At 43.8% G+C, this 19,180-nt stretch overlaps 2 protein-coding genes across 3 annotated transcripts in view; one reads left to right on the top strand and one right to left on the bottom strand.

The window, feature by feature from the left end:
- Nucleotides 1-4,286, bottom strand: part of PCGF5 (polycomb group ring finger 5) — a 120,327-nt gene extending 116,041 nt beyond the window's left edge. Inside the window, exon 1 of one of the 2 annotated variants that reach the window (XM_056130419.1) lies at nt 4,134-4,286. The gene's annotated coding sequence lies outside the window, so the exon portion shown is untranslated. Of the gene's footprint in view, nt 1-1,924; nt 2,017-4,133 lie in introns of those variants that run through there. The other variant, XM_056130420.1, reaches the window with a different exon arrangement.
- A 7,429-nt stretch (nt 4,287-11,715) lies between these two features.
- On the top strand, nt 11,716-12,603 carry LOC130038610 (ADP-ribose pyrophosphatase, mitochondrial-like). Its single transcript, XM_056130439.1, has one exon. It carries the CDS (start codon nt 11,716-11,718, stop codon nt 12,601-12,603), a length of 888 nt encoding a protein of 295 aa, XP_055986414.1.
- The last annotated feature ends 6,577 nt before the right edge of the window (nt 12,604-19,180 follow it).

Raw genomic sequence — 19,180 nt, 5'->3', positions numbered from 1 at the left:
CCTAGGTTCGATTCCCAGCATCCGATATGGTCCCCCGAGCACTGCCAGGAGTAATTCCTGAGTTCATGAACCAGAAGTAACTCCTGTGCATCGCCAGTTGTGACCCAAAAAGCAAAAAAAAAAAATCATCTTCAACCTGAAAAAGAGATATGGTTTTCTTCTTTTCCAATTCTTAAGTATATTTTCAAGTTAAATTTATTCAGAGGTCTCAGGTATAGCTTAGTGGAAAAGCACCTACACGTGTGAGGTTGCACCTAGCACCACCTCACATGTGCCATGCACTGTGTGTACAAGCATAACCAAGTATACAACCTCTGCAAGCACCACAACAGAGTATGTAAGTACTACAATTAAGTATGTGCAACCTCCAGTCATGGGAACAACAAAAAGGGAAAACAATGACAATTTAAACATAAGTTTATTTTATTTTTTTTAATGTTTCAGTTTCTGAGCCACACGCACCAGTGTTCAAAATTTACCCCTGGAACTGTGATCAGGGAGCACTCCTGGCAGATCCTGGGAGACTCTTTGTGACGTCAAGGATCAAACCTCATTTGGCCGTATGCAAGGCAAACACCTTTCCCTGATGTAACATATCTCCAGTCCTTAAGTTTAAAAAAAAATCAATGTATTTGCTAAACTATAACAAATAAGTATTTATTGGGTTTCTAGATGTGCATGGCACATGGAAAGAGATAAAGTGGCATAATTTGACACACCCAGAGTTTAGAAGAGGCCCACATATAGCCAAATGCTAACCATTCTCTCCACTTATGAGAGCTCCTGGACTTGGGGCCTTCCACGTTACTCCTAGTTCTATTGCCTGTCCTGACTCCTGGAAAAACTTTCTCACTGTTCTTAGTCTCCTCTGTCAAGGAATTGATTTTAAAAAAAAAGGAATGGACAGTGCCGAGCAATTTCCAAGGCCTCTGCTAGCTCTAAAACTCTACTACCTTTGAATTCACTTTCAAGAGACTATACTTTGATTTGTGAGGGTGGGGGAGGGGGGTAGTTGTGGTGCTTGGACCACACCCAGCAGTGCTTAGGGTATTTTCTTGGCTCTGTGCTAAGGGATCACTCATGGTGGGGTTGGGGTAAGTGGGTTGCCCAGGATTAAACCTGGCTCCTCTGAGTACAAGGCCAGGACTCTACTAGCTATATTCTCTCTCTGGTCCCAATGCTTTTGAAAGTGATCACATCTATTGTTTGAGATAGAAAACTACTGGATACCCACTCTTCATTAGTTGCAATTTAGGATGAGCTGAGTTTTGAAGATATTGCTATAGGATTAAAGGTGACTGATATGCCACCAAAGTTTACTATTCATAGCAATAAAGCTTATTCTCTAAAGAGGTACTATTAAACAGTTTATTTAAATTTTTCCATTATATCTTTGACATGACTTTTCCACAATTAATCTGTTTAAAATGTAATTCAAATGCATTTCTTCTATAGATTCTTCCTTAATTCTTCATGAATTAAGTTATAGACATTAACCAGACTTAATAATATTAATCAGTTAAGGCCTCTGCATAGATACAAATCTCGTATTCATTTAGTTAAATGAAAACTTCACATTAAGCACTAGCTACATTTAATCCTCCAAAACTACAGTGAAATCTGAGCTGTAGAAGCAGTGTGTAGGGAAGGATATAGAAACCATTGGAAAAACTGGAGTGAAAACACATAGTACTGTGAGAAATTGACTCAGCTGATTTCAATTTTTGTTTTGTTCTGGGGCCACATCCAGGGCTCTATGCTCAGGGGTCACTTCTTGTGGACTCATGGAACCATATGAGGTGCTGGAGACTGAACCCTGTGCAAAGCAAACATCCTACTCATTGTACTATCTCTCTGTGCCTGGCTAATTTCAACTTTTTTCAACTAGCACACATAATACTTTTAAAATCATCCACTCATTTACACAGCAACACACTTTTTCTTCAGAAGGAACCACATGCCTTATAATTCTTCCAACAAAACATCTTAAAATATGATGCTCAAACTCATCTTGTACTGTAAGCTAACAGAAGAGAAAATTAAAAGTGAAAGAAAATTAAAAAAAAAAAAGAGCTTTGCCACCTTATTGCCTTGGCCACAGAAGGCATTGCATTCCGTAACTGTCAAGGACAATCTTACCAAGAATCATAACAATGGAATCAATTCCTTCTCTACTCTACAAAGAGAGCCCAAATTATGCCAGGCACTGTTCTAGGTGCTGGAATTTCAAAACGCTGAACAAAAAGAAATCGCTGCTAGGAGTCATGCTTACACATTCTAAAGCTGAGACAAAAGTCTAGAAATCATTCCAGGAGAGCGAATAAGTGTCCCTTCCCCCAACCTCCCTCTCCCCCCCTACACACCCCGCATCAAGATGACATAGCATTAGGGGGTGGTTCTTCAGCTGAGGAATAAAAACTTTCTTGATGAGATCAAGAAGGCCGGAGCAGGTGCCACAAGAGGTGAGACCCTTAAGATGAGAAAACTTTTACTCCGAATCCTACAACCTTAGGGTGAGCCCAGGTTAAGTCCAGATAAAGTCCTGCAGCAAGTGAGATTCCTTTCAGGATAGGCTTTTGGAAAACTCCCCACTCCCCACCTCCTCCAAATCTAACTCTTTATACTAAGTAGGATTCCTCTGCCTCGAAGTCACTTTTTCTTTTAAACGCACTGACTTCGAAAAGTTTCTGCTAATGACTTTAGTGCTACTTTAAAGCAGAGGCAATTCCGAGGGTTCCAACCTTTTCACTTTGACACCGCTCAAAATTCTGAATGAAACAGGCCAACCCGGCCCGGAGCGAAGGAGCGTTTTTCCCATCTACTCGTGAGAACAGCCAGGTGGGAAACTTGCAAGCCCCCCAAGAACAAGAAACAGGCCCAGGGAAAATCCAAGGGAAGAGGCCTGGGGGTGCCTGCCCACATCCCCCACCCCACCCCCGCAGAGTTCCCCCAAACTGTAAAAGGAGGAGCTCAGGGTACGCCACCGCCCTCTGCCACTCCCTCCCACCGCCCCCGCGGGCGTCAGCGCGGCCGGCCGGAGGGCCGCTGTCTCCAGATCCCGGGCACCCGGCGAGGACGCGCGCGCGCTGCGCGGACCCCCGCATGAATCACGGGCGCCCGATCCGCGCGGGGCGATGATTCATTCGCTGCCACCCGTTCCGGGCGTACTCTGCCGGCCGCACACGCAGTTTCCTTCCTACGAAACCCATGTGGCAAAGTACAAGCGCCCGGAACCCAGAACGTTGCGTGGACCCCGGCAGCGCGGCCGAGAGGAAGTGGCCCGTGGCGGCCGCGGCCCGAGCGTTCCCGGGCTGGGGCAGGGGGGCGGCTGGCACGTCCGGGCCTCCCCGGCAAACACTCCCCCAGCCCCATACACGCACACACACATCCTCCCCGCGCCCCCCACGCCCCCGGCCCGCGCGAGGGCGGCTCCCGCCGGGATGCAAGGGGGGAGGAGCGGAGGGCGCACAGGTGGGTCGGCGCGGTCCCCCGCCCGCTGGCCCCTCGCCGGCGCCGTGACATCTTATATAAGAACCCGAGCGCATCCAAACGGAAGCGGCGCGCGCCGCCGGCTCCCGAGCCCGCTCCCGCTCCCCGCCGCGCCGCGAGGTTCGTGCCTCGGGCGGCCCCTCGGGGCTCCCCCGCGGAGGCGCTCGGCTTCCCGGGCTGGCGCGGGGGGAAGGGCCCGAGCGCCGCCGCCCCGGCTCGTCCCTCCGCGCCCCAGGCGCCGCCGTGGCCGGTCCCCGTCAGGAAGGCGCGAGCGTCACCAACTGCGTCAGCTTCTTCGAGCACATTTCACGGTCTCTTCGCCCTCCGGGCCCGGGGGCCGCCGCCCGGAGCCCCGGCTGGGGAGGAGAAAGTTCCTGGGGGCCCCCAGCGCCCGGCCCCGCCGCGCCTCCCCACCCGCCCGGCGCGCCGCCCGGCGGCCCGCACCCCCGACAGGTTGGGCAACTTGGGGACCCCCTCCCCTTCCTCGAACGCCCCCCACTCCCCGATCCCGCTCGCCCAGGCTCAGCCTCCAGGCGTCCTGGAGGGGTGGGCTGCGCGGGAGGGGAGGGGGCGGCCTCCCCGCCCTGCCCGCGGAGGAGCGACGCTCGAAAGTTCCCCGGGCCGCCCCGGCGCATCGCCCTTACCTTGCTCCCGCGAGGCCACGATCCGGGCGGGCGGGCGGCGCGGGGCGCGTGGCGCGCGAGCGAGCGCGCGCGCGTGGGGCGGTAGGTGAGGGCGCCCGCGCCGGCGGGGGCGGGGCGGGGCAGGGCGGCGCGGGGTGCGAGCCGCACGGGGCGGGTGTGGGTGGCGGGGTGCAGGGCGGGCGCGCGGAGCGGCGGGCGGGCACGGCGAGAGCAGGCGGCGGCGGCGGTGGCGGCTGGCGCGGGGCGAGCGCGCCCAGGGGGCGGAGGAGTTGCCGTGGGTTTGTTTACGCATTGCTGCCCGGCTCGGGGCACGGCCCGCACTCCCTGATTGGACGCAAACTGGGGCACAGCCTCTCGCCGCCGCCCGCCAGGCCTCTCCTAGCCACGGCCGCCGCCGCCGCCGCGGAGCTCCCGGAGCGCCCTGCCCGAACGCGGCCCGCCGCGGCGCCCGGGCCCGGAGGGGACGAGCCGCGGCCACTGCCCCGGGACGGTCGTGGAGCAGCTCAGAGCTAACCATCGCCCACCTGTAGTGGCCCGATCTTGCCTAGGAGACGTTCGAAACTTCGGGGAGACTTCGTTGCATCGGGCCAAGGAGGGAGCATCCCCCCCCCAACACACACACACACACACACACACACACACACACACACACACGCACAGACACACACACCCCCCTCCCCAAATGGGGAAAGCGTGCCCTTGAATGAATGAGAAAAAAAAAAAGCAGCTCTGCTGCTAGCTAGAGGCCCCTTCGGCAATGGTCAAGCCTAGGCCTACAGGAAAAGACCCCGCGTGCCCCCCGCCCCGTCCCGACCCCACAACTCAAGATTCGTTCTGAACCTGATCGTTTGGCTTCGGCGCGGCACTCAAAAGTTGACATCCCAGAAGTGACCTTACCACATGGTGCTCTTGCGTCACAGAGTGCCCCCTTGTCCAATGCTCATTCACAAGGCCACTGAACATAGACATCCCGGCGGCTTCTGTCCTTTCACAACTGATTTTTTTTTTTCTTGCCTTGTTATTTGCCAGAAAACCACACCTATTAGGTCCTGCCACCTGTCAGAACCTCATCCCCATCTCCGCAACCTCTCCCTTCAGAATCCCCTCTGGCTAGCCAAAGTCTCACTTGAGAATCAGTCGGGCCCCTGTACTGTGAATTCTTTATGGAAGGGAAGTTATTTTTAACAGAGGCCTGAGGATAGGAGAGATTGAAGCTGTAAGAATGAAACTGTTTCTGTGTGTCTGTCGGTCTGCTCAGCACTGGTAAAACCCACTGGAATCTCTACCAAGTGGAAGATCATGCATAAAACACATTTTGCAAAAAGCAAACTTCTCCAGACTAAGACTTAACTCTATTTCTCCTGTGCTGCCTGCGTCCCCTATTCATTGTGTGAATTGAATTCTCCTTGGAGGAAAAGGACAGAGATGTTCCTTAGCCAACACAACATGATCAAAGGGGATATGGTCATTTGTATCTAGAGATATATAAAGATAGACATAACAGTCATTTTACAATTAACTCCTAGGCTAAAAGTCCCTCAACTCTGACAACAAGTGTGAATTTCCCACTCTCCAAGTATTGGAAAAGGGGACTCAAGCCTTTCTGATTCTTGGGCTGACTGAATTCCATTCTCTCTCTAAATGTGCCGCTTCCAGTCGCACTGAGAAAGCTGTCTTTGAGGGTAAATCTAAGTGAAAGTAGTTTTCTTTCCCAGATAATTCAATAGTGATAATTTAATGCAGTGTATTCATTACAAAGGTGTTGAAAAAGCTGGAAGTGCAATCAGGGGGAAGGTGAGGCCCTCCTGAGATTAGCAACTGCTGGGTGCATCTCTTATATGCCTACAGGGTCAGAGGGAGGAGACCAACGAAGGGATAATGCAGTCAGGGCAGGAATCATGAAAGAAGTGTAACTACTACTAGAGACACTCCCCAAAGTGAAGAGAAGGGGTTGTAGTGCCTGGCTTCTCCCTCCCTCCAACCTCAGAGTTACCCATTATTTTAAAAAAATAAAGCAGTAGTAGACAAAGGAAGGAATGACAGAGGGCAGGAGCACAGAACCCTTAGAATGGTGGAAAAAGAATGGATCTGAGTGCACAGTGGCAAGTAGCACTCCAGGCTTGGGTACTGCACCTGTTTCTTCTGGAATGCTGTTCTGCAAGGAAGCACAAACTTTTTCTTTCTAAAGCCTAGAATTTCCTCTTCTTTTCCCTTTGTGTCTTTTTGCTTCCATTTCTCCTTATATCCACTTCTTGATCACAATTCAATTACAGTTCTTTTCTCTCTCTTCTCTGTCACTGGCTCGAGTTCCTATTAAGTTGCTATAATTTTCTGATCTCTCTCCCCTGCCCTCCTGGTTTGCCACCATCCCACCAGTCATTTCTAAGATCTGCTCACCTTACCCTTTTTTTCTGGGAAGGATGGTCTTATTCAGCTTGAAAGAGATGACCTGGTCCCCAAAGAAGGTGATAAGACTGGAAACTACCATATTGTTGCCCCTTTTGACATGTTGCTAGACACTTCACATTCTCTTATCCCCTTTAATCTTTACCTCATATGTATCAGTTGGATACCATTGACCAAATCCTAAAGAACCACAGAGAAACTTTTGCTGATGTAGGTAACAACAAAATTAACATGAAAGTTCTCTTCATGTCTAAGAGCCTTTCTTTCATCTTTGCATTATTTTTTCCTTTTTATTAACACATATCTTTCTCCCAAATCCCAATCCCGAGTAGTCTTGCACATTTCCACTTAAAATCTTTGATGATTGAAGATAATTATTTGGAGAAGATGGCATTTGAGATGACCTTTGAAGAATGGGTAGAATTTCAACAAAGATTGAAGAAGGTCATTCTTGGTGGGACAGTGAATAGTAATATGGTCCAAATTTGCTGGAACACAAAGAACAACTAGAAAATGAGACCATATTTCAGAAATTTATCTTTAGATCTGTTTTCCAAGATAGACTGCTCAAAAACAGCTTAATCCTAAGTATATCAAGAATAGGAGTAATTATATAACTAGAATAATGATATCTTAAAATTCCTATCCCTAAAAAAGCATATACATTGTCTGACTTCACATGTCTGAGTTAGAGGACTGATGCATAGATCACTGAAGTTTTATGCTAGTTAAACATGGGTATGACCTGAATTCCTATCCCAACTTTGAAAAACTGTAGAATTATAGGTTATATGACCTTGATCTCATCTGTAAAATAGGTGAACAGTAAAAATATACCTTGGTGGGGTTTAGTGACAATTAAATACTTTCATATGTAAAATATTTAGCATAGAGCCTAGTCAGTCTTTAAGCTTGGGCAATGCTCAAGGCTTACTCCTGGCTCTGCTCTCAGAAATCACTTCTGGTGGTGCTTGGGGGACCATATGGGATGCCAGGGATCAAACCCAGGCAAGTACTCTACCCACTATACTATATCTCTCCAAGCCCACAAGTATTTTTTCTATTACTATAACTTTTATTTCTATTATTAGGGTGTTTTTTCAGTGTCACCTATGAAAATATGGTATTTCTCTGGCCTGCTTACAGAAGTTGTCTGGTAGTTTTTTAGCTCCCATTCCTCTCTATTTCTCACTGTCTTCTCTGCCACCAGTCTCAGCACTCCATTGAAGTACTCGGGGAAGATAGGCACATGAAAAATGAACAATGGACTTGTAATACAGTTAACAACATTGCTTACAAATTCTCGGATAGTCAAATTTTACCAATTAAAATTTCAAAGGGCCCACAATAATCAAATTAAAGGGATTTTAATTATGTCAATCCATAGCCTACAGAGTGCCAAATCTACCAACTTTCAATTTTATTAGTTCTCAGGGGAATTTACTGGAGCCAGGGAACATCTTTCATTGAGCACCAGTAAAATGAATGACGGAAGAGAATCTTTGTCCTCCACTTTTCTTCCTGAAGCCCATATTTTATGCAGTCTCAGAATCTTTGTGCATCCACACCCCATCTTGAGGCAATGAACACAATTTTTTGTTTAACCTTTTGGTCTCGAGAACTGAGCTCAGTATCTGGGCCCTAACAGGCACTCACATGTTGAGCAATACCACACATACCAAAAAGATCCCTCCTCCTCCCCCTTCCCATCTTGACAGTTGACTGTTCTTAGATAGTTGTCAGTCTGTTACAGGAATTCACCAGAAAGCTTGACAACAGATGAATGGGAAATAAATGTGCATTTCAGAACACCAAGTACATTCAAAGGGGTTTATTTTCATGGTGTAAACTAAGGCAGTATTTTAAGAGGGCCAGGAAGACATTTTTGGGGCAGCTGGACTTTCCTAACACCTTCACTTCACACCATACAAACTGAGGCTTATCTCTCCTATAAATAAAGGCTATTTGACTTGCATTGTTACACATTTTACTTTAGATTTCTTAAGTTAATGTGTAGATGGCCTTCATTCTCCATATGGCTGTATTAATTTTCTGCTTAGGTCATTTCTTTAAAGGTACAGATTTCTTCACTTAAAAAAATCAGATCCATGGAGATGCCTTTAGTCTGGAATGCAAGCACAAAACTTAGGTTCAATACCTGGCCCCACATGTCTCCCCAACCCCAGAACTTCAAGGTGCAACCCTGATAGACCACAGTTTTTCTGGCCTGCATAGCACAGTGTTGCTGGATAAAGCAACAAAATTATTAGAAGGAGCATTGCTAAGGGTGTCCCCAGAGCCCTCAAACATTTATGGGAGGAAGCTTCTAAAAATGTCATCTTTTTGTCCTAGTTTTCTCCTTTACTTCCAAAGCAAGCTTGTGGTCACAATCACTCACTCCGATCACTCACTCTTCAACATCTTAGCTCTTTCTTCAACTTCGGAATTTCTTGTATACTTCCTCTAGGAAACTGGAAGGAACTCAAAGGATTGATTCTACATCAACTCTTCATTTTATATCAGAGGATTCTGAAGCACAGAGATGTTAGTGGCAGAATCTCTAGTTCCCAGAACATTCATCACCTACAGAGGAGCACTTCGCCAAGGCACCAAAAAATGAACTCCCTATTACCAAGTCCCCATCCTTGGCAATTTCCCATTTCTGGCTATTATCAACATCTTTTGGCCCCTGTGAGATTAAAATATATGTTTCTGACTCATAGGAGTATTTGAGAATTACATGGCACTATTCTAACTAAGCCCCTCAAATGAATACTTCATATTGCCCCTAGAATTATTATTAGATGGGACAACTAAGTTCTAGGGCATTTAAGATATTTTCCTAAGATCAACCTGCATTGAACTGAGATTCAAAATGGGGAAATTCAAACCCCTCAAACATGTATGCCACAGACTTTAACATAGTAGTTATTTACTGACAACATTAGAACCTCAATATAAAAGAAAAGTTTTTTCTCTGTTTTATTTCCAGATTTCTTTCAGAAGAGGAGTCTTCATGTCACTTTATGAAAAGTTGAATAATTCATAAAAATTTGTTTTACCGGTTACAACTTAATTTTACTTCCCAAAGACAGACAGGTAGAATGGTCAGGGTTCTTACACTGCTTATGCCCTATAATCCCCCTGGCTGGCCCTTGTCACACCTTCTTTGTTTTCCATAATATCCTTAATAAAACAGTAATTACAAAGAATGTTTCCCAGTGACAGGCCAAAGCTTTGTTCTCTGATTGTCCTCAGTGTTTGTTTGTTTGTTTTGATTAGGGTTTTTTTGGGACTTTTTCAAGGACAGAACTGAAGCATTTTCTGTGTCTATCTCTGTTTTCCTGTCTCAGAAAACAATTCAAGAAAGAAAATCTTACCAGTGTCTTCCCAGAAAATAATTCTTTTGGTCTCAAGTATAGTATTTTGTTTCCTTTCCTTACGGAGGGCTGGAGCAATAGCACAGCGGTGAGCGTTTGCCTTGCGTGCTGCTGGCCTGGCCAAGCCGGGTTCGATTCCTCTGCCTCTCTCGGAGAGCCCGGCAAGCGAGAGTACTTCACCTGCACAGCAGAACTCCCAGTGGCGAATTCGATGTTTGATATGCCAAACACAGTAACAACAAGTCTCACGATGGAGACGTTACTGGACCCGCTCGAGCAAATCGATGAAAAATGGGAGGACAGTGCTACTTTAAAATTCAAGTTTAAATGAAAAATATATGCTCCACTTTCCTTATGGAACCCTTTGCAACATGATCATCAAATAGTCTGATTTAACTGTCTTCTTCTTTTTGATGATGCTAAAAGTGAAACAAAAGCCTTCATTACTGTGTTTGAAGTTCCTTTCCTGGTGTCACGTTTCTCTCCTAGTAAGTGGAGGATTTTTTTGCATTATACTCTACACAACCTCCTTTCCCTCATTATACTCTACACACCCATGCCATCCTCAAGTATCTGTTTCCCCCAAGCATCTTATTTATATTTGAACATCTGCTATTTTTCATTCATGGCAAAAATCGACCTTGACCTTCCAATAATGAGATTGTCATAGATCCTAAATCTTACCATGATAAAGGCAGAGGAATTTTCTTGAAAAGTTCTAAGTCAACTCTGACCTCATATGTAAATTGGCACAAGCTCAGTTCCTATAGTAATTTCAACTGCCTTGTTCTCCTTTATACAAAGTGTAGGGTCAAGAAAATTAATGGTAATTGTACTAATGACAACTGGTGGTTTTGAAAGGAGCCTGACATTGGGTTAGCAGCTTTACATGAAGTCTAGATATTATTTCTATTTTACACATGAGGAAACCAAAATGAGCTTAAGTCACATTGTTCAAGAAGATCCCAGTTATGGACGGGAGTCTGGGGAGGGACTTAACTCTTAAAAATTGAACAACACTGCCCTCCCTGCCAGTGTTAGTTCTATTTCTTTATGGTGTGCCCTAAGAAGAATCTTTGAAAAGTAGAAGCCACTGGGTCCAGGTCTGTGAGTGATATACCCCTGGGCGTGCTGAAGGTAAAACTGTGAAAAGAAAGATTAAATCAATATTATGTTCCTCTCTCACTAGCCAAATGGCAACTTGCTCTAGCCACCATTTGACCTCTTCCACATGGATTTCTCCTCAGTACCTTTGATAAGGGCATGAAGTGACTATGCCTTAGCCTTAAAGGCTGTGGTCCTTATCCCAAATGAGGGATCTCCTCCAACACATTAATTTTGCCTTCAAACAACTGTCCTAGATCTAGTGAATTGAATCTTCACCTAATGGTCAGTCCACCAGTAAGCAAGAAAGCGCTTTGGTGGGTAGTGTAAGCTAATTTGGTTAGACAGTGTTCTTGAACCTTAGCCCGAGAGCGTTTGGGGATAAGGAGGACATTTGAAGAATAACTCCTGCACTTAGCGCAGAGAAGGGGCGCGAGGAAGATTGTGACGCATCCGCGAGCACCAACAGTACAGTTGGACGTGTACTCGCTCCTGAAAGGGACCAGAAACATCCTCCTGGATGCTGAATATCTCGCAAGGACTTTCTTGAAAGTTTCTCTTTCCATGACCTTGGCTTCTGTGAGTGATATACCCCTGGGCGTGCTGAAGGTAAAACTGTGAAAAGAAGCTGTCCCAACTTAGCAGCCAGTTGGACCCTGTTTCTCTCTCGGGGGCTTACTCTAAACATCAGGATGTCAGATTCAAGTAGGGCTGCAGAGGACCCCCATGTGAAAGCCCGGGCTTCTCCGTACCCGGGTTCGAGAGTGGAGCGCAGCCCGGTGCCAGATGAGAAAGTGAGCTGGCAGGTTGAGTGGCCAGAGTACACCCCTGTCCAGTACACTGCCCACTCTGTCATGGCTGGGCCCAGCTGGGCAGACCCCCCAGTGGGTACAAGCAATTTCTCTCCGAAATTCAATGAAAAGGATGGGCCTGTCGAGAGAAGAAGTCAGAACGGCTTATACCAGATCGAAGACGGTAAACCCAGAAATCCCGCAGGACGGACAGGAATGGTCGGTCGCGGGCTACTGGGGCGCTGGGGTCCCAATCATGCCGCAGACCCCATCATAACCAGGTGGAAGAAGGACAGCAGGGGGAATGAGACTACTCACCCTGAGTCCGGGAGACGCATCTTGCAATTCGTAGCCATCCAAAGGAAGGACTGTGGGGCCTGGGCAATTCCGGGGGGCATGGTGGATCCTGGAGAGAAGATTAGTTCCACCTTGAGGAGAGAATTTGGGGAGGAAGCCCTGAACTCTCTGCAGAAATCCGGAGCAGAAAAGGAGGAGTTGAATAAACAACTGCACAAGCTCTTCAGCCAGGAGCACTTCGTAGTCTATAGAGGCTACGTGGACGATCCTCGGAACACAGATAATGCATGGATAGAGACAGAGGCTGTAAACTACCACGACGAAGCGGGGAAAATCCTGGACCATCTTCCTCTGCAAGCTGGTGATGATGCCCAGAAAGTGAAATGGGTGGACATTAATGAAAAACTTGAACTTTATGCCAGCCACTTGAAGTTCATTCAGCTTGTGGCTAAAGGTCGCGGTGCCCACTGGAGTGAGAACTGGGTACACTGATGGTCCTTGGTGGTGTCTTACCCCATCATCTGAACCAAAGTCTTCCAATGGAATAAAAGGCTAGTGAGAAGCAAAGAGAACTTCCACGAAACAGGAAAGGAACCACAGTTTCTTTGGTTATTTCCAAAAGTGTTCAAGATGTGAAGATTTTGTGTCAAGGGATAATCGTATTACGCAAATATGGAAGGACAGAATCACAAGCTTTTCAGTTTTCCAATCGCAAAAATGAAGAGCATGGTCTCATGTTGTATATGTGGCTTTAACCAAAAAACACAAGTGTCCTTTGAAGAATTATAGATTAACAAAGACCAGTTTTATTTATTCACAAAATAAAGATAATTTCTTATCAACCAATCCTTTCGCCCAATGTGTCAGATTGTGGTCTATTGTATAATATAATTTGGGGCGGGGGGGCTGGGGGTGGCCGGATTGTCATTTTTCAAATTTAAATTTATGTGCTATTGTATTCATTGCTTTAAGCAGGAGCCCTCTGTTGTTTGTTGTTATTTTTAGAGCCTTCAATTTTGTAGGAAAATTTTAGTCTTTATTTTAGTTCATTAGGGTAAAGTATGTAGGAACCATAAAAATATACGCAATAATAAAATGAACTTAATATACAACCCTGTGCTTTTAAGAATTTTGTCTAAATAAAAGAACTAATCTCAGGACACTTGCTTCCTCTCAACTCAGAAAATTCCACAAATATGAATTCTATCATGAAGTTTTTAAAATCAAAATATGTATGTAACTCCAGTCTAATAAATATTATTTGTATACCTATTTTCTTCAAAAAGCTAAGCAAAACAACAACCAAAACAAACCTGATACACAGATGTTTGCAAACTTAGGTGTTTGTAGTAGGTTTGCAAACATGGAGATGGTCCCCTGAAAATTAAGAATGTGTAAATTTCAATAGCAGTAAATAGACCATAAAAACCGTTTTTTCCCTTCTCATCACCTAAAATAAGCCAGTTAACTTTACTTGAATGAAAAACTCATAGAAAAACAACTCAAACTACTACAGTATTTCAATGATAAAGGGCAAAGACTATTGCTATAATTGATCATCTTACACATCTGACACTAATAACAGTGGATGCTTTTATTTTACTTGTTTGTACACTAATTCTTGGTCTCAACTCTTGAGAGCTATATGTAGTGACTTCTTTAATCCTGAGGATCTCCCTAGGTGAAGGATACCTTTGTGATGAAATTTGGGATCCCTATCATAGGAAATTTCTTAGGGATGGTCTTGAGATCAATTCACGAAGAAGGAAGATGAAAGATTTTAATGAGGAGTAGGCCGAGATTTCAAAGCTAAAACTCTAAGGTCATGACTGACCAACTATGAAGTTTCATAACAGAGTAGACCCTTCCCGCTGTTCTGAGTAGGATTAAGAGTCAGGATATTGTGCCTCTTATTGACCAGTTATGGAATATGGGCTGCCCCTTCAAGGATGCATAATCTTGGAAGAGAATTTCTTTAGCCATGCATTCACAAAGATGACTGACAGCTGATGGTTATCTTCATAACATTTAGCAGCTGAGAAAAGGGAACCTAGAAACAGGTAGAGTGCCTGCATGGCAGCACCTGACACATATTGTCTGTAGATGGGATAGCTGAGGCCTACAGAGGTAAGAAAACCAAATCAAGTTATTCCAGCAGCATGTGGTGGAAACAGGATCAGAATTCTGGTGATAGAGATCCCTCAGGCCTGCTGAGTCCCTCAGACAGCAGTCTCCCAGGAACTCCAGTTTCCCTGTGCCAGTACCTTCCGAAAATGAAAAAGAAGAAACATCCACATTTCTTCTTCCCATACACATACTCAGGGTTCTCTTTCCCAAACCTAGAGGACATTTTCATGTCTTTATTTGTTTTCTCTTGAAAATGTATTTATCTGGTTGATAACGATTGTAAAAAAAAGTTCATCCATGGGCATCTGTCATTGTTCTATCTCAGTGTCAATTTTAATCCATTGCTTTTCTTAGTGAGTCCTGTAATTTTTAAAGATAGAATCATTTGTCTTATATCTTGATCTCATCTCAGTAACCTTTGCAGGAAAGACATGTCCACTGTTTTCACAAGAATAGCTGAAATACTGTTGGCCAAACATTTTTAATGTTCCTAAGCTTACTTAATTCCCCCAACAATATATTTGCATAGACAATATATATATGTTTGTATATGTGTACAGTTATATACACAATATAATCAATGAAAAACCTTAAATAATAAAAGTATCCAGAACAGAATTCTTGTTTATTTTTCACCAAAAAATACACTCCACTATTCTTTCTTGGTAATTGTTACCAAAATAGACCCAGAAGTGCACAAAAAAACAAAGCATTATCTTGGATTCTTTGCTTTCCCTCTCCTCTTGCGTCCAATCCATCTGCACAATTAAGTTAGCCCTACCTTCAGCAAAAATATAACCAGAATCATTTTATTTTCCTTCACTGACCACTGAATCAACTAAGCATTCCTGTTCTGGTCTGTAAGAGTAAGTAGCCCATCCAATCCATTTTTACTGCCTTACCCTGTTCTACTTTTTGCATAGTATTTAGTACCGACCGAAGTTATCCTATACATTTATGCTACATATAAGAGTGTGTAGGTGTTTTTCCACCTTGACTGCTATCCCTACAGTATCTAGTATAGTGTCTGGCATGCCAACAAATTATTTGTGCAAGATAATTTTTTTTTTTAAATGCAGGTTTGATCACCTTACCCTTGGCTTAATTATTTTATATAAAAATTTATGGGGCCAGGAAGATGGTGCAAAGGGCCAGAGTGCAAGCTTTGCATGTGGTATTCCTCAATTCAGTCCCTAGTACCTCAGTCTCCCAAGCATCACTGGGCAGGGCCTTAAAAATTTGATCTCAAAATGATTTCCAACTTACAAAACAAGGTACCAAGTAGTACAAAGGACTCCCATATTTCTTTACTTACCCTTCCCAAATGTTGAGAAATGATTTTATTCTAATAAAATAAATATTGATTTGATATTTTTATCATTAATTCATCTATAGAAATTATTAATTTTTTTGCGTGTTTTATTTTTGGGCTATTTTTATTTTAGTAGTTCTTGGGAACTATTCCCAGCTCTGTGGTTTGGGGTTTCCTCTTAGATACCAAGAGTATCTCGCCCACACAGCAGCGCCTGGTAAGCTCCCCGTGATGTATTCAATGTGCCAAACACAGTAACAACAAGTCTCACAATGGAGACGTTACTGGTGCCCGCTCGAGCAAATCGATGAACAACGGGAGACAGTGATATAAATTTGAAAACACAGGACTTGTTTTAGCTGGTAGTTCAGCTTTTGACTAGTATAGGGAGAACCTGAGATGGCATGAGTGAAGAGAATCTGTTTTGTTCCACGTGTCTCTCAACCTTACGAGACTTATCAAGGCATGTTCTCATAGCAATGGCAGAGGAGCACCTGAAAATGTGCAAGTTTCTGTGGTCCTGGTCTCAGAAATGGAAGAGAGGCATTTCCTGTTTTCTTTGAGATAAAAGCAAGCTACAAAGTCAACCCAGATTTAAAGTATGGAAAACGGATTCTACCTCTTTAGTGAGATTAACCAGAAGCTGCAAGGCAAAGGGCATGCATACGTTGGTATGTATAGAGAGATGTGAGGAATTAAAGCCACCTGAACACTTACTCTACGTTTGTTGAAACTCTGCTTCCCTTAAAAGTATGATAATTCATAGCTGGAGCAATATTACAGCAGGTAGGTTTTTGCCTTGTATGCAATCAACTGGAGTTGATCCCAACTAGAGTTTGACACCCCCCACCCCTGCCATATGGTCCCCAGAGAATCATAGGAGTAATTCCTGAGTTCAGAGCCAGATTACTAAACCCTGGTCACCACCAGGTCTGGCCACCCATAAACCAATAACAGATACAAAAACAAACCAATACGTCACCTACCATACAGTCCCATTTAAAATGCAGTGAGAACCATATCATAATCCCTCTAATAACAGTTTAGTCTTCCTATGAAGAAACCCCACACTTTCTCTAAGGGGTTTTCTCTGAATGCCATTAAAATACTTTAGTCCTCTGTGTGGCCTAGTATATTTTTCTACTGTAGATCCTCATTATAATCAATTTTATTAAAACTAGTATCTATATAGGTAAAGGCCCTCCCGTTGATCGTCGATTTGCTCGAGCGGGCCCAGTAACGTCTCCATTGGAGACTTTGTTGTTACTGTGTCTGGCATATCGAATACTCTCGGTAGCTTGCCGGGCTCTCCGAGAGGGGCGGAGGAATCGAACTCGGGTCGGCCATGTTGGCCGCTTGTAAGGTGAACGCCCTACCCGCTATATATTATTTATTTGTATACTCACAGCGTCTAACACAGTGTCTGCAACATAGTAAGTACTCAATAAATATATGTCTAAAAGAAATAAATGGCATTAGCTTTTTGCTTATTCAAAAAGCTGTGGTTTACCTATAAACATTTCTCAGACATTCCACATATGTCTGAAAGTATTTGCCATATTGGTAGAATTTTGCTATTGTCTATATAAAGAAATTGGAGGGCAATTGTCTACCAATTAAAGTTTGATACTCACTGTCCTTTTTTCCTCCCAGCTCCTTTCTTTCTTGTAATAGCAGCAAAAAACTACATTTTCTCTGTGTACTACAGACGTATTATCATTAATGCTTTCTGATTAACCCAAATGAAATTTTTAAGATAGACTTTTGTCAAAGCAAGAGAACTTTACCTATGCTGTTTCAAAGGGCAGCTTTATGAGATGAGAGGTCATGCTTTCTTTTTTCAGAATCTACTATGGATATATATGTAGTTGATAGAACCCTTGATAAAATTAATTCTAAAACATATTTTCTCTCTTATTATTAACTTAAAGTAAGAAATCAAATACAAGTAAAATTTATTTGGTTTAATGACTATGAGCTTTTAAATACTAACATTTACATGGAACAGTATGCTTTCTAGGTGAGGAAAAGGGAGAGTTTTGAGAGTTCTTGGAAATTTCTTATTCTACACACTTAAAAATGGAAGATTCTCAAACATGGATGCTAAGAAATTCACATTTCAGTGTGGAATATTTTGCTTCTGCATTTGTCACTAGCTGTAGAAAACTTGTGCAAGTTGCATCATTTCTCCAAATTTCCTTGTGGTTGTTAATTCTAAGTGTTAAATTGACAGTTATGTGCAACACTTTTATATGTATGTCATTGGAGAGAGTGGATAGACTTCCACATTTACAAATATTATACATTTATAAGAAGCAACCTTTTCCAAATAGAGATGAGGAGAAACTTGAATCTTGCTTTACTCTAAAGCTATTTAAGAATGTATTTTAAAGGAGAGAGAGAACAGAGGGGAATGCCCTGCCACAGAGGCAGGGTGAGATGGGGGTGTGGGGGGTGGGAGGGATCCTGGGATCCATGGTGGCGGGAAATGGGCACTGGTGGAGGGATGGGTGTTTGATCATTGTATAACTGAAACCCAAGCACAAAATTTGTAAGTCTACAACTGTATCTCATGGTGTCTCACTAATAAAAATTTTTAAAAAATCACACATGGAAAAAAAATAAATGATGTTCAGAAAAGAATATATTTTAAGAAAAGTGGTGTTTAGTTATATATTTCTTCTTTACAATAGCACTGTAGCACTGTCCTCCCGTTGTTCATTGATTTGCTCTAGCGGGCACCAGTAACATCTCCATTGTGAGACTTTTTGTTACTGTTTTTGGCATATCGAATACATCACGGGTAGTTTGCCAGGCTTTGCCATGTGGGCGGAATACTCTTGGTAGCTTGTCGGGTTCTCTGAGAAGGGTGGAGGAATGGAACCCGGGTCAGCCACGTGCAAGGTCTTCTTTATAATAATATCACAAATGTATGACTCAAATCAACATAGATTAATTATCTTAAAGTGCCAGTGGATCAGGAGTCTGCATGATTTAACTGATTTAGGGTATCTATCACAAGACCACAATCAAGGTACGGCTGGGGCTGCTGAAATTTGACTGAGGAAGGGTCTGTTTTCAACTTCATGAAGTTGTTGGAGACACTTAATTGCTTTAAAACTATTGCTTCAAGGACCACATCTTCTTTCTACTACCAGGTACTGTTCCCATGGATTATCAGTTGGCACTTTTCTTAGGAGAGTTCATTACATGCTAGTTTCCCACCCAAAAGCCAATAAGGGAGAGTTCCTTCCCAAAATGCGTTACAGTGTTCTGTAATGTGATAATGTATAAGTATTAATGTCACATTGTGATATACATTATCTAGAAGCAAGTCATGGGTTCCATTAATACTCAAAGGGAGGGGTCATATAGGCCTGGACACCAGGGAAATTGGAACCCTGGGGAGTACTGTTAAATTCATCTACCACAGTTGGATAATTACAAAATTCTTTTAAACAGAGTAAGGTAAAATTTAAAATGCAACCCCTACAACACACACATATAAATTCTTGCAACAAGGAAAGCATCCTGATTCTCCTTTCTTTTCCATATCAGAAAACACTGCCCCAGGACTCTTTGTTCTTTCTAGCCAGCCCATGCCCAAATCCAATCAAAGAATAATATAGA

Source organism: Sorex fumeus, unplaced genomic scaffold (assembly GCF_029834395.1).
Source record: "Sorex fumeus unplaced genomic scaffold, SorFum_2.1 ptg000078l, whole genome shotgun sequence".
NCBI classification, from domain to species: Eukaryota; Metazoa; Chordata; class Mammalia; order Eulipotyphla; family Soricidae; genus Sorex; species Sorex fumeus.
Note: the sequence above shows the minus strand (reverse complement) of the source record. Positions and strands in the feature narration are given on the sequence as shown.

Bases quoted from the DNA above. Each gene is read 5' to 3' on its own strand.
- LOC130038610 (XM_056130439.1), top strand. From the start codon at position 11,716: ATGTCAGATTCAAGTAGGGCTGCAGAGGACCCCCATGTGAAAGCCCGG.